This window comes from Engystomops pustulosus, chromosome 4, assembly GCF_040894005.1.
Source record: "Engystomops pustulosus chromosome 4, aEngPut4.maternal, whole genome shotgun sequence".
Classification (NCBI taxonomy): Eukaryota; Metazoa; Chordata; class Amphibia; order Anura; family Leptodactylidae; genus Engystomops; species Engystomops pustulosus.
In genome coordinates, this window is record NC_092414.1 from 217381830 (window position 1) to 217398708 (window position 16879).

A 16879-nucleotide genomic window follows, 5' to 3' on the forward strand; every position below is an offset into this window, starting at 1 on the left:
GAGGTGTCCTAGACTGTATCCCACCACTGAGGTGTCCTAGACTGTATCCCACCACTGAGGTGTCCTAGACTGTATCCCACCACTGAGGTGTCCTAGACTGTATCCCACCACTGATGTCTCCTAGAGTGTATCCCACCACTGATGTCTCCTAGACTGTATCCCACCACTGATGTCTCCTAGACTGTATCCAACCACTGATGTCTCCTAGACTGTATCCCACCACTGATGTCTCCTAGACTGTATCCCACCACTGATGTCTCCTAGACTGTATCCCACCACTGATGTCTCCTAGACTGTATCCCACCACTGATGTCTCCTAGACTGTATCCCACCACTGATGTCTCCTAGACTGTATCCCACCACTGATGTCTCCTAGACTGTATCCCACCACTGACGTCTACTAGACTGTATCCAACCACTGATGTCTACTAGAGTGTATCCCACCACTGATGTCTCCTAGACTGTCTCCCACCACTGAGGTGTCCTAGACTGTATCCAACCACTGATGTCTACTAGAGTGTATCCCACCACTGATGTCTCCTAGACTGTCTCCCACCTTCTCTCAGAGGGCAGTGACTAGTGTCTAGCCCTGCGCTGGTGTCCTGTGCCGCCTGGTAGCTGCTGACTGGCATGTGCCCGGAGTTCTGCGGATGATCCAGTTTCGCAGCGTCAGGGCTCCTGGGATAACGCTGCCGGTATAAGCCCTGGATATAAATAGAGAGTAAACAGGGCGAGCGCAGGACATGATGGGACCACTGCCCTCTGCTGCCACCCTGGGGCGCCATGTCACCCGCTGCCCGCGCATGGAGGAGCAGGGAGGTGATCATTATTATCCAGAGTGCACAATCACTTCCACTGATACATTGCACCAAACACTCAGCTGTGTCAGCCGGTCCGTTACTCTACATCTACAAATGGTTTCCATTCACTGAATGCAAGCGGAGAACCTGATAATGGTAAAAGTGAAAGAGAAAATGTCTTCATTCAGCTTTATTTATATGAAACCGATGGACACACATAGCTGTGCTGAAATACTCTGTGCTTCTGTAGGATATTCATACCTCTAGGCCCCGGACAGTTAGGCTATTGCTCCCTGTGATCAGCCAGACTGTTCAGCTTTATGTTGTTCCAGAGACTGTTACCTCCTAGGAGTGTAACCACCAAGCTCCCCTCGCTCCACACATGTGACCATGTAGCCTGCAGCCTGCATGGTGTATCCTCCCCGTCCTTATCACTGCGATCAGACATATGTGTGATGTTGATTATATTGCAGGATTAAAGCTTCTGCAACTGTATTGGAGCGTGTCCTCACACTGCTGTGTTCTGTGGTCTCTGTAGACAGTGTTAGGCATTGTCCCTGAAAACATGTGTAATCATACCATTGTGTATCTTGTTAGTAGCAGCAGGACTGTGAAATATGGATTGCTATTCCAGGATTGTAGCTTCTGCAAGTGCACTGGGGGGAGGGGTATCCTCACACTGCTGGGTTCTGTGCTCTCGGCAGACAGTATTAGGTATTGTCCCTGAAAAGATGTGTAATCAGACCTTTGTGTGTGTGTTGTTAGTAGCAGCAGGACTGTGAAATATGGATGTGTATTCCAGGATTGTAGCTTCTGTAAGCTGACTGGGGGCAGGTTTCCACACTGCTGTGCTCTCTACAGACAATGTTATATACTGTCCCTGCTGAGAAGTGTGATCATACCTTTGAGTATGTTGTTAGTAGTGGCAGGACTGTGAAATATGGATCTATATTCCAGAATTGTAACTTCTGCGAGCTCACTGGGGGCCCATCCTCACACTGCTGTGCTCTCTGCATCCAGTGTTATATATTCCCCTAGATAGAAGTATAATTCTTCCTTTGTCTATGCTATTAGTAGCAGCAGGACTTTGACATATGGATGTACATTCCAGGATTGTAGCTTCTACAAGTGAAATGGGGGCCCATCCTCACACTGCTGTGTTCTGTGCTCTATATAGCCAGTGTTAGGTGTTGTCCATGGAGGGCTGTGTAATCATCATGTCTCGTATGTGGTGAGAAGATGCAGGAATGTGAAATATGGATTTATATTTTCAGGACTGTAATTTATACATTGCTGTTGTGTAAGATCTAAGCATCTAGACAATCCCTTCCCTCTGCTCTGAGTAAAAGTTAGATTCGGCTTCTGGTTGCATAGTACAGCAGTCACTCAAGAAGGAGCAGCTGTGGAGCTGTTCAACACAGAGAGCGAAGAGCACAGCAGTGTGAGGACATGCATTTGGAGAAGCTACAATCCAGGAATCTAAATCCATATTCCACAGCTCTGCTGCTACTAACAGCATCATACACATCTGAGATCTCTCCAGGGACAATATCTCCTACCGTCTTTGAGGGAAAACCACCCACCATCTTAGTATACACTATGTGAAAGCCGACCCCGCATGTTGGATGACCATCTTGGTCTTCTTCACGTCTTGTGTTGCCTATACAACCTTTGAGATCCACAAAGTGCAAAGTCCATAACCACGTCATTGTCCATTTCATAGAAGACGTGGACCATACAAAGCTTCTCCTCAAGGTCCACCCTCACGGCAGGTCCAGCATGTGGTTGACGGTGTAGAGTTCTTGGGTGATGTTGTAGACCTTCACAATGGCTTCCACAGTGGTCAGGAGGACCACCCTGGCCTCCTCGTGGGTCCGGACACAAACCACCTTGTACATCTCCTCTAGAGGAGGCAAAGCCAAGAAGGCCACCTCCGCCACCTGCCGGATGAACCAGCTGTGATAGTGGGACAAGGTCTTGTGGTAGGCCTCCGCACACATCTCCGAGGTCTTGTCCTGACCAGGACTGGTGCCCACATTGTAGAGGAAGACCTCCAACCACTTCAAGGCGCGGTGCATGCGTAACAACGTCCGACACCCCGAGGGGACCCTGTTGGAAGGAAGTTCTTTGAAGTTGACCACATGGTTCTCCAGCTCGTATTTCATCATGGACCTTATGGTCCGGTAGCTCCTCCCGTTTTCTCCGTTTCGGTAATTCTCCAGGATGTTAATTTTGGTTTTGGTTTCACTGGAGATGAAGGTGAAGACTGTGCCCATAGAGTCCATGAACCTGAAAGAGAAAAGTAGACTTTACACCCCAAACCACTACATGTATCACCCGAGGGGAGGAGGGGCAGACTCATAGCAACTCCTTCTGTGTGTATCACCCTGCAAGAGGAGGGGCTGAATCATAGCTCCTCCTTCTGTGTGTAGATGGAGGGGCTGAATCATAGCTCCTCCTTCTGTCTCTATCACCCTGCAGGAGGAGGGCAGTCTCATAGTTATACACAGAAGGCGGATCACCCTGCAGGAGGAGGGGCAGAAACATAGCTCCTCCTTCTATCTATATCACCCTGCAGTAGGAGGGGCAGAGTCAAAGTTCCTCCTTCAGTCTATATCACCCTACAGGAGGAGAGTCAGGCGCATAGCTCCTCTTTCTGTCTGTATCACCCAGCAGGAGGAGGGGCAGACTCATAGCTCCTCCTTCTGTCTGTATCACCCTGCAGGAGGAGGGGCAGAATCATAGCTCCTCCTTCTATCTATATCACCCTGCAGTAGGAGGGGCAGAGTCAAAGTTCCTCCTTCAGTCTATATCACCCTACAGGAGGAGAGTCAGGCGCATAGCTCCTCTTTCTGTCTGTATCACCCAGCAGGAGGAGGGGCAGACTCATAGCTCCTCCGTATCTATGTATAACCCTGAAGGGGGTTGGGCAGAGTCATAGCTCCTCCCTCTGTCTGTATCACCCTGCAAGGGGCTGGGCAGAGTTATTGCTCATTTTTCTGTCTACAGGGGGAGGGTCAGACTACAGGGGGAGTGTCAGACTCATAGCTCCTCCTTCTGTCTGTATCACCCTACAGGGGGAGGGGCAGACTTGTATGTAGCTCTTCCTTTTGTCTGTATCACCTGGCAGGGGGAGGGGCAGACTATTAGCTCCTCCTTCTCTCTTTATCACCACACAGGAGGAGGGGCAGACTTATAGCTCCTCCTTCTCTCTTTATCACCACACAGGAGGAGGGGCAGACTTATAGCTCCTCCTTCTGTCTGTATCACCCTGCAGGGGGAGGGGCATACAGACCTCAAAGCCTTTCTATTCCTTAAGAGAATAAAGTGTAGATTAAACTCACTTTATCAGCTCCCTCCAGGCTTCCAAGTAATGTTCCAGTAATATCTCTTGGTCCTCAGTCACACAGGAGTGAAAGGACTGCAGCATTTTTCCGATTTGAAAATTCTTCCCTTTACAGTTTTTAAGCGAACTCTCAACCACTTGGAGGTAGGTGTCATCTCCCTGCAGAGAACTGAGGTCACCTACCTGCTAAGAGAGAGAGGATACAATGAAAAGAGTAGCACATACATCTTTTTATAACAAAAAAAAATACCCAGGTTATAGCGGCTGTACATATATCATTATATACAGGAGATCCCCAGGTTATACCAGCTGTACATATATCATTATATACAGGAGATCCCCAGGTTATACCGGCTGTACATATATCATTATATACAGGAGATCCCCAGGTTATACCGGCTGTACATATATCATTATATACAGGAGATCCCCAGGTTATACCGGCTGTACATATATCATTATATACAGGAGATCCCCAGGTTATACCGGCTGTACATATATCATTATATACAGGAGATCCCCAGGTTATACCAGCTGTACATATATCATTATATACAGGAGATCCCCAGGTTATACAGGCTGTACATATATCATTATATACAGGAGATCCCCAGGTTATACCGGCTGTACATATATCATTATATACAGGAGATCCCCAGGTTATACCGGCTGTACATATATCATTATATACAGGAGATCCCCAGGTTATACCGGCTGTACATATATCATTATATACAGGAGATGCCCAGGTTATACCGGCTGTACATATATCATTATATACGGGAGATCCCCAGGTTATACCGGCTGTACATATATCATTATATACGGGAGATCCCCAGGTTATACCGGCTGTACATATATCATTATATACAGGAGATCCCCAGGTTATACCGGCTGTACATATATCATTATATACAGGGGATCCCCAGGTTATACCCGCTGTACATATATCATTATATACAGGAGATCCCCAGGTTATACCGGCTGTACATAACCTGTTATGTACAGCCTGTTATGTACCTGTTATGATAACCTGTTATCCCCAGGTTATACCGGCTGTACATATATCATTATATACAGGAGATCCCCAGGTTATACATATATCATTATATACAGGAGATCCCCAGGTTATACCGGCTGTACATATATCATTATATACAGGAGATCCCCAGGTTATAGCGGCTGTACATATATCATTATATACAGGAGATCCCCAGGTTATACCGGCTGTACATATATCATTATATACAGGAGATCCCCAGGTTATACCGGCTGTACATATATCATTATATACAGGAGATCCCCAGGTTATACCGGCTGTACATATATCATTATATACAGGAGACCCCCAGGTTATACCGGCTGTACATATATCATTATATACAGGAGATCCCCAGGTTATACCGGCTGTACATATATCATTATATACAGGAGATCCCCAGGTTATACCGGCTGTACATATATCATTATATACAGGAGATCCCCAGGTTATACCGGCTGTACATATATCATTATATACAGGAGATCCCCAGGTTATACCGGCTGTACATATATCATTATATACAGGGGATCCCCAGGTTATAGCGGCTGTACATATATCATTATATACAGGGGATCCCCAGGTTATACCGGCTGTACATATATCATTATATACAGGAGATCCCCAGGTTATACCGGCTGTACATATATCATTATATACAGGAGATCCCCAGGTTATACCGGCTGTACATATATCATTATATACAGGAGATCCCCAGGTTATACCGGCTGTACATATATCATTATATACAGGAGATCCCCAGGTTATACCGGCTGTACATATATCATTATATACAGGAGATCCCCGGGTTATACCGGCTGTACATATATCATTATATACAGGAGATCCCCGGGTTATACCGGCTGTACATATATCATTATATACAGGAGATCCCCGGGTTATACCGGCTGTACATATATCATTATATACAGGAGATCCCCGGGTTATACCGGCTGTACATATATCATTATATACAGGAGATCCCCGGGTTATACCGGCTGTACATATATCATTATATACAGGAGATCCCCAGGTTATACCGGCTGTACATATATCATTATATACAGGGGATCCCCAGGTTATACCGGCTGTACATATATCATTATATACAGGAGATCCCCAGGTTATACCGGCTGTACATATATCATTATATACAGGAGATCCCCAGGTTATACCGGCTGTACATATATCATTATATACAGGAGATCCCCGGGTTATACCGGCTGTACATGTATCATTATATACAGGAGATCCCCGGGTTATACCGGCTGTACATATATCATTATATACAGGAGATCCCCGGGTTATACCGGCTGTACATATATCATTATATACAGGAGATCCCCGGGTTATACCGGCTGTACATATATCATTATATACAGGAGATCCCCGGGTTATACCGGCTGTACATATATCATTATATACAGGAGATCCCCGGGTTATACCGGCTGTACATATATCATTATATACAGGAGATCCCCGGGTTATACCGGCTGTACATATATCATTATATACAGGAGATCCCCAGGTTATACCGGCTGTACATATATCATTATATACAGGAGATCCCCAGGTTATACCGGCTGTACATATATCATTATATACAGGAGATCCCCAGGTTATACCGGCTGTACATATATCATTATATACAGGAGATCCCCAGGTTATACCAGCTGTACATATATCATTATATACAGGAGATCCCCAGGTTATACCGGCTGTACATATATCATTATATACAGGAGATCCCCAGGTTATACCGGCTGTACATATATCATTATATACAGGGGATCCCCAGGTTATACCGGCTGTACATATATCATTATATACAGGAGATCCCCAGGTTATACCGGCTGTACATATATCATTATATACAGGAGATCCCCAGGTTATACCGGCTGTACATATATCATTATATACAGGAGATCCCCGGGTTATACCGGCTGTACATGTATCATTATATACAGGAGATCCCCGGGTTATACCGGCTGTACATATATCATTATATACAGGAGATCCCCGGGTTATACCGGCTGTACATATATCATTATATACAGGAGATCCCCGGGTTATACCGGCTGTACATATATCATTATATACAGGAGATCCCCGGGTTATACCGGCTGTACATATATCATTATATACAGGAGATCCCCGGGTTATACCGGCTGTACATATATCATTATATACAGGAGATCCCCGGGTTATACCGGCTGTACATATATCATTATATACAGGAGATCCCCAGGTTATACCGGCTGTACATATATCATTATATACAGGAGATCCCCAGGTTATACCGGCTGTACATATATCATTATATACAGGAGATCCCCAGGTTATACCGGCTGTACATATATCATTATATACAGGAGATCCCCAGGTTATACCAGCTGTACATATATCATTATATACAGGAGATCCCCAGGTTATACCGGCTGTACATATATCATTATATACAGGAGATCCCCAGGTTATACCGGCTGTACATATATCATTATATACAGGAGATCCCCAGGTTATAGCGGCTGTACATATATCATTATATACAGGAGACCCCCAGGTTATACCGGCTGTACATATATCATTATATACAGGGGATCCCCAGGTTATACCGGCTGTACATATATCATTATATACAGGAGATCCCCAGGTTATACCGGCTGTACATATATCATTATATACAGGAGATCCCCAGGTTATACCGGCTGTACATATATCATTATATACAGGAGATCCCCAGGTTATACCGGCTGTACATATATCATTATATACAGGAGATCCCCAGGTTATACCGGCTGTACATATATCATTATATACAGGAGATCCCCAGGTTATACCGGCTGTACATATATCACTATATACAGGAGATCCCCAGGTTATACCGGCTGTACATATATCATTATATACAGGAGATCCCCAGGTTATAGCGGCTGTACATATATCATTATATACAGGAGATCCCCAGGTTATACCGGCTGTACATATATCATTATATACAGGAGATCCCCAGGTTATACCGGCTGTACATATATCATTATATACAGGAGACCCCCAGGTTATACCGGCTGTACATATATCATTATATACAGGAAATCCCCAGGTTATACCGGCTGTACATATATCATTATATACAGGAGATCCCCAGGTTATACCGGCTGTACATATATCATTATATACAGGAGATACCCAGGTTATACTGGCTGTACATATATCATTATATACAGGAGATCCCCAGGTTATAGCGGCTGTACATATATCATTATATACAGGAGATCCCCAGGTTATACCGGCTGTACATCTATCATTATGTACAGGAGATCCCCAGGTTATACCAGCTGTACATATATCATTATATACAGGAGATCCCCAGGTTATACCGGCTGTACATATATCATTATATACAGGAGATCCCCAGGTTATACCGGCTGTACATATATCATTATATACAGGAGATCCCCAGGTTATACCGGCTGTACATATATCATTATATACAGGAGATCCCCAGGTTATAGCGGCTGTACATATATCATTATATACAGGAGATCCCCAGGTTATACCGGCTGTACATATATCATTATATACAGGAGATCCCCAGGTTATACCGGCTGTACATATATCATTATATACAGGAGATCCCCAGGTTATACCGGCTGTACATATATCATTATATACAGGAGATCCCCAGGTTATACCGGCTGTACATATATCATTATATACAGGAGATCCCCAGGTTATAGCGGCATGCTCTATATCCTTACATTCTCCTCCGGTTTGGGGATGACCTCGCTCTCCTCCTGGACGCAGGGTTTTCCATCTCTCACACATTCTCGGAGCGGAGGATCTGCTGTGGATCAGGGGAAGATCTTGTAGTCAGTCTCTCCCGTTATATAATATATAGGTAACACAATATATAATGTGCAGGATAATTCACAACATTTGTATGTAATGTAGCGCTGGACCTCACAGAACCCCCTGAGGTTCTGCTCGTAGAGAATCCACTTCACCTCCATCTAGAAGGTTCCTCCTGGAGTCACAATCTTAGGGGTCGCTCCCCCCACATTCATTGTAACATATACAGTGCTCCCCTCTAATTAAAATGCCCTGTGTCACATTATATAACAATATCACAATGTGTCTGTTATGAATTATTATAATAGTGATTTACAAAGCTTAGTACATAGATACAGCACCAGCATGGAGACCAATACATCAGTACAGCACTAGAACCAAGAAGGTAACCAGCAAACTGCCCTCTCCCCAGTATATAGGTAACCAGCAAACTGCTCCCCCCCCAGTATATAGGTAACCAGCAAACTGCTCCCCCCCCCAGTATATAGGGAGCCAGCACTGCCACCCCAATATATAGGTAACCAGCAAACTGCTCCCCACAGTATATAGAGAGCCAGCACTGCCGCCCCAGTATATAGGTAACCATCACACTGCTTCCCAGTATAAAGGGTAGCCAGAACATTGCCTCTCCAGCATATACATATCCAGCACACTGCCCCCACTATATAGGTATCCCGCACACTCCCCCCCCCCAGTATATAGGTATTCCACACTCTTCCCCTCCAGTATATAGGTAACCAACACACTGCCCCCCAGTATATAGGTATTCCACACTCTGCCCCTCCAGTATATAAGTAACCAACACACTGCCCCCCAGTATATAGGTATTCCACACTCTGCCCCTCCAGTATAAAGGTAACCAGCACACTGCCCCCCAGTATATAGGTATTCTGCACTCTTACCCTCCAGTATATAGGTAACCATCACACTGCTCCCCAGTATAACGGGTAGCCAGAACATTGACTCTCCAGCATATACATATCCAGCACACTGCTCCCCCACTATATAGGTATCCCGCACACTGACCCCCAGTATATAGGTAACCATCACACTGCTCCCCAGTATAAAGGGTAGCCAGAACATTGCCTCTCCAGCATATACATATCTAGCACACTGCTCCACCACTATATAGGTATCCCGCACACTCCCCCCCCCAGTATATAGGTATTCCACACTCTTCCCCTCCAGTATATAGGTAACCAACACACTGCCTCCCAGTATATAGGTATTCCACACTCTGCCCCTCCAGTATATAGGTAACCAACACACTGCCCCCCACTATATAGGTATCCCGCACACTGCCCCCCAGTATATAGGTATTCCACACTCTTCCCCTCCAGTATATAGGTAACCAACACACTGCCCCCCAGTATATAGGTATTCTGCACTCTTCCCCCCCAGTATATAGGTAACCAACACACTGCCCCCCACTATATAGGTATCCCGCACACTGCCCCCCAGTATATAGGTATTCCGCACACTGCCCCTCCAGGATATAGATATCCAGCACACTGCCTCTCAATTATATAGGCCCCCTGTACACTGCTCCCAGTCTATAGGTATCCAGCACACTGCCCTTCCAGGATATAGAAATTCAGCACACTGCCCCCAGTATATAGGTATCCAGTACTATATACTGCCCCCAGTATATAGGTATTGTCACACAGGGGGGGTGTGGGAGAGTCTCTTGGGGCTAGAGTCTGTGGACTCCCTGGACCACTGCGGGAGATGATGGTACTAGCCGCAACCTGGGACCAGAATCTAAGTGGCCCCGGGTCTTTGCCAGAGCCCGTCACAAAGCGGGATGGTCTTGCTGCGGCAGCGTCGTTCCACGGGTGCGACTAGGCCCGCAGTGGCAGCCATGGTAGAGAAGCAGGAAACCGGACACAGAGAAGGCAGGACCTCGGGAAGGCAGGACCTCGGGAAGGCAGGACCTCGGGAAGGCAGGACCTCGGGAAGGCAGGACCTCGGAAAGGCAGGACCTCGGGATGGCAGGACCTCGGGATGGCAGGACCTCGGGATGGCAGAACCTCGGGAAGGCAGGACCGCCACAGGAGTGCAGGACCGCAACAGGGACACAGGACCACGAGAATACCACAGGAACACGGGAAACACGGAGGTGTCTGGAAACCAGGAGTGGGGAGTGCAGGTCTGGGGCAACGGAGCCGCACGACACAGGAGGTCTTCTTCTTCAGCCTCCTCTTCTTCTTTTTCTGCTTCCTCCAATTCTTCTTGGTGATGGGACACCTGAGGAGGAGAGCAGGAACAGCGAAGACAGGACAAACCCCAATGTGGTGCTTGGACCTGGCATGAAACAAGCTGAGGACATCTTGAGGACATCTGGAACGTCTTTTGGCCGGAGGCTGGAGTGGTCCTTGGGAAGCCAAAAACTGGAGTGGCACTTGGGAAGCCACAAGCTGGAGTGGCCCTTGGGAGTTTGGAACAGCGCTGGGAAGCTGCGGAGGCTGGGTTGGCCCTTTGGAAGCTAGAGCAGCGCTGGGAAGCTGCGATGGTCAGAGTGACTCTAGGGAGGCGGGAGCATCGCTGGGAAGCTGCAGCAGTCGGTACGACTCGAGGGAGGCCGGAGCAGTGCTGGGAAGCTGCAGCAGTTGGTACGACTCGAGGGAGGCCGGAGCAGTGCTGGGAAGCTGCGGAGGCCGGAGTGACTCTTGGGAAGCCGCAGGCTGGAGCGAGTCTTGGAGCGGCTCTTGGCACACCGGAGTGGCCTCGGGAAAGGCCGGATACTCTGGAGCGGCCTCTGGGAAGATGATGGTACTAGTGATGATGGTACTAGTTTCAACCCAGGACCAGAATCTAAGTGACCCCTGGTCTTCACCAAAGGGGGTGACACCAGGTCTTTCCACAGGTGCAACTAGGTCCATGGTGGCAGCCAAGGTAGGGAAGCAGGAAAGCGGACACAGGGAAGGCAGGTCTTTGGTAAGGCAGGACCTCGGGAAGGCAGGACCTCGGGAAGGCAGGACCTCGGGAAGGCAGGACCTCGGGAAGGCCACTGGGATACAGGACCGCCACAGGTACACAGGAACGCCACACAGCTTTCTCTTCAGTAAAATGACTTGAAGATCCAGCAGAGAGTGGAGGAAGGTGCTGGATTATAAGGGCAAGCCGGATTAGCCAGCGCCAATTAAGAGGACGCTGGCCCTAAAAATCCCAAAGTATTGCAGCGTGCGCACCCTAGAGATCGGGGAAGCGCATGGGCCTAGTCCTGGACGGGAGCGGGAGCCAGGTCGAGTAAGACCGGGACCAGAGCCGGACCACGAGCGGGGAGCCGCGCCACACAGGAGGACACGGGTGCACCCGCAATCTGTATCGAGGTATCCAGCATAGGTATCCAGCATAGTGCTTCCCCCTGTATATAGGTATCCAGCATAGTGCCTCCCTCCATATATAAGTATCCAGCATAGTGCTTCCCTCCGTATATAAGTATCCAGCATAGTGCTTCCCTCCGTATATAGGTATCCAGCATAGTGCTTCCCCCTGTATATAGGTATCCAGCATAGTGCTTCCCCCCTGTATATAGGTATCCAGCATAGGTATCCAGCATAGTGCTTCCCTCCGTATATAAGTATCCAGCATAGTGCCTCCCTCCATATATAAGTATCCAGCATAGTGCTTCCCTCCGTATATAAGTATCCAGCATAGTGCCTCCCTCCGTATATAAGTATCCAGCATAGTGCCTCCCTCCATATATAAGTATCCAGCATAGTGCTTCCCTCCGTATATAAGTATCCAGCATAGTGCTTCCCCCTGTATATAGGTATCCAGCATAGTGCTTCCCCCTGTATATAGGTATCCAGCATAGTGTCTCCCTCCGTATATAAGTATCCAGCATAGTGCTTCCCCCTGTATATAGGTATCCAGCATAGTGCTTCCCCCTGTATATAGGTATCCAGCATAGTGCCTCCCTCCATATATAAGTATCCAGCATAGTGCCTCCCTCCATATATAAATATCCAGCATAGTGCCTCCCTCCATATATAAGTATCCAGCATAGTGCTTCCCCCTGTATATAGGTATCCAGCATAGTGCTTCCCCCTGTATATAGGTATCCAGCATAGTGCCTCCCTCCTTATATAAGTATCCAGCATAGTGCTTCCCCCTGTATATAGGTATCCAGCATAGGTATCCAGCATAGTGCTTCCCCCTGTATATAGGTATCCAGCATAGTGCCTCCCTCCGTATATAAGTATCCAGCATAGTTCCTCCATCTGTATATTATGTATTCCTCAACACACTGCCCCTAGCACTTAAAATAATAAACTCAGTGCTCACTGGGTCCTTGCACTCTGCCACGCGCACACTCTGATGTCATGAGGCGCTGCGCCATAGTGTGTATACAGGCAGAGGACAGGGATTTGGCTCTGTCTATGCTCCAACTGAAGAAAAGGGGAGAAGAGGAGCCGTGGGGAGCGCTGGAAGGTGAGTACTGAATTTATTATCTTTATGCATTGGGGGCAGTGTGCGGCTGTTTCCTCCTCCCAATTTCCTCCACCGGATGGTGCCCAGGACCGGTGCCCGCCTCACCTGCTGGAAGAAACAGGCCTGTCTCCATCCCGTACAATCTCTGACATCTCTGTCATCCATCACATTATAATTGACATTTGATGTCAAATTGTGAAACCTTAACAAACCTGAAGAACATCTTGAAAACATTGTCAACCAAGATCTGAGCCTCAAAAAGTGTGACCTCTACGGAAGAGCAGAAACCAACCTGCCCAAGAGCCCTATCCACAATTCCTGCCTCGAATGAGTGACCCATCTATGGAGAACTGTATCGCAAAGTCATCAGACCCTAAAGGGTCTTCAAGAAAATAACCAGCTATGAACCACCAGGTTAAAGGGACCATGGATGACATTTGAGGTCGGGTTTTTTGAAGGACCAGGGAAACCTCGCCTTACTAAAAAAGTTAATATGGGATAGGTCATGGTGGTATCTAACGCCTCATCCTGGTCAGAGATCCAGTCCATGGTAGGTCTGAGGTCTGGCAGAAGACATTCACAGTGATACATCTGGCTGCTCGGATACTCACGAAGCTTTGTGGTGCTCAGGTAAAGAAACAGGAATATCAATGCCAGCGGGATGAGCAGGCGGAGGATTCTGCGGCAGCTCATGTCCGTGGAGGCGGCACAGGACATGGTCACCTATGGAGCAGTGGAGCGTCCATGCTGCCCTGGTCGGGAGGGTCCGGATTCTGCTGCAGTCAGTACACAGTTTCCTAATCCTAGTGACACTGATAAGAGATGAACCTTTACCCCTTCTATCAGATCACACAGGAGCATCGGTGACAGGACAGATCTAAGGACAACATGATGGCGCAGAGCTCCGAACCCAGGAAGAGACCTTTGTCACCAGCAGTGACTCATCCTGGAACTGACACAGAGACAGGGACTCACTGCCTCCTGGGGGACAGAAAAGTGATACAATGACACTTGGGGGAGAGGAAAGGGAGACGCTGACACTTGGGGGGACAGTACAGGGACACGCTGACACTTGGGGGACAAGACAGGGACACGCTGACACTTGGGGGGACAGTACAGGGACACGCTGACACTTGGGGGGACAGGACAGGGACACGCTGACACTTGGGGGACAAGACAGGGACGCGCTGACACTTGGGGGACAGGACAGGGACATGCCGACACTTGGGGGGACAGGACAGGGACACGCTGACACTCGGGGGGACAGGACAGGGACACGCTGACACTTGGGGGACAGGACAGGGACATGCTGACACTTGGGGGACAGGACAGGGACACGCTGACACTTTGGGGGACAGGACAGGGACACGCTGACACTTGGGCGGACAGGACAGGGACACGCTGACACTTGGGGGGACAGGACAGGGACACGCTGACACTTGGGGGACAGGACAGGGACACACTGACACTTGGGGGACAGGACAGGGACACGCTGACACCTGGGGGACAGGACAGGGACACGCTGACACTTGGGGGACAGGACAGGGACACGCTGACACTTGGGGGACAGGACAGGGACACGCTGACACTTGGGGGACAGGACAGGGACACGCTGACACTTGGGGGACAGGACAGGGACACGCTGACACTTGGGGGGACAGGACGGGGACACGCTGACACTTGGGGGGACAGGACAGGGACACGCTGACACTTGGGGGGACAGGACAGGGACACGCTGACACTTGGGGGGACAGGACAGGGACACGCTGACACTTGGGGGGACAGGACAGGGACACGCTGACACTTGGGGGGACAGGACAGGGACACGCTGACACTTGGGGAGATAGGGCAGGGACAGACTGACACTTGGGGGGGACAGGACAGGGACACGCTGACACTTGGGGGGACAGGGCAGGGACACGCTGACACTTGGGGGGACAGGACAGGGACACGTTGACACTTGGGGAGATAGGGCAGGGACAGACTGACACTTGGGGGGGACAGGACAGGGACACGCTGACACTTGGGGGGACAGGGCAGGGACACGCTGACACTTGGGGGGACAGGGACACGCTGACACTTGGGGGGACAGGGACACGCTGACACTTGGGGGACAGGACAGGGACACGCTGACACTTGGGGGACAGGACAGGGACACGCTGACACTTGGGGGACAGGACAGGGACACGCTGACACTTGGGGGACAGGACAGGGACACGCTGACACTTGGGGGGACAGGACGGGGACACGCTGACACTTGGGGGGACAGGACAGGGAAACGCTGACACTTGGGGGGACAGGACAGGGACACGCTGACACTTGGGGAGACAGGACGGGGACACGCTGACACTTGGGGGGACAGGGCAGGGACACGCTGACACTTGGGGGGACAGGACAGGGACAGGCTGACACTTGGGGGACAGGGACACGCTGACACTCGGGGTCACTGGATAATAATGCTATGATGCGGGGCTGATGACTGGTCTGCACTGGTTGCTGTGGTTGAGCCGGTGTTGGGGGTTGTGTTGTGGCTGGGACCAGGGTGCTGTGAGGTCAGAGTCCAGGGTGCAGGTTGGGTGCTGGGATCTCGGCTGGAGTTTAACCCTGACTAGGAAGTGCTGAGCTGTCCCTGTGTGCTGAGCTCCTCCATACATACAGCACATTCCTAATCCGTACATCCCACTATTATCCATGAATTTGTTTTTGGAGTTTCTTCCTTATTGCTCGTGTATTTACTCATTGATTCTATTGAGTTACATTTACAATACGTTAATAATCACACGAACCTCAACATCCGTGTCTCGCTTATATACATGCTACCGGGTTGGTTCCTCACCCTATATCATTGACGGCGAACCTTTTAGCGGTCGAGTGCCCAAACTACAACCCAAAACCCCCCCTTATTTATCGCGAGGTGCCAACCAAAAATTAAAGCAGTAACTTATTGCTCCCTGTTCTTCAACAACGTTTGATCATATTTGCCTCCTGAGGACAAGATGGGAAATTTTCATCATTTTATCACTTTAATATATGACGGAAAGCAGCTTCTTTTAAGTTGCTTGGAATTGCAGGAAGATTCTTTGAGTCCTGACTGGTGTGCTGGGGCGATGCCGTGCCATAGGTTCGCCATCACTGCCATATATAATCCCGTTACAGACCGGGCTTATATTTAAGGAGAACTGGTGGCAGCTCATTTGGTTTGATAAGGTTCCGTTTCACTGAGGCCAGTGAGACGGATCTTATAGCCATTCAGGGTTGGGATTGATTATTGTAGCATATCCAGAAGTTGTGGATAACTTTAAATCACTTCCTGCGCCTCTCAGCACCCGTGCATTCTGGGAGTGTCTAAAAAAGATAATTAAGTGACCTTCAGGTGAGCGAAACATCACAGTTTCCTTCTCAGTG

At 48.7% G+C, this 16879-nt stretch overlaps 1 protein-coding gene across 4 annotated transcripts; it reads right to left on the reverse strand.

Annotated features, from left to right (window-relative positions):
• Positions 1 to 975: 975 nt before the first annotated feature.
• On the reverse strand, positions 976 to 14298 carry GLTPD2 (glycolipid transfer protein domain containing 2). Of its 4 annotated transcripts, none has more exons than XM_072149981.1 (4): positions 14086 to 14298; positions 8947 to 9032; positions 4145 to 4329; positions 976 to 3089 (listed from the first exon to the last, which is right to left on the reverse strand). In XM_072149981.1, the coding sequence occupies exons 1-4, from the start codon at positions 14189 to 14191 to the stop codon at positions 2564 to 2566; spliced, it is 903 nt and encodes a 300-aa protein (XP_072006082.1). In that variant the 5' UTR covers positions 14192 to 14298; the 3' UTR covers positions 976 to 2563. The 4 variants fall into 4 exon arrangements, with proteins under 4 accessions (XP_072006082.1, XP_072006083.1, XP_072006080.1 ...); XM_072149982.1 differs by having other exon boundaries at positions 8947 to 9029; positions 14086 to 14297; XM_072149979.1 differs by having other exon boundaries at positions 4145 to 4332; positions 8947 to 9029; positions 14086 to 14297.
• Positions 14299 to 16879: the final 2581 nt, after the last annotated feature.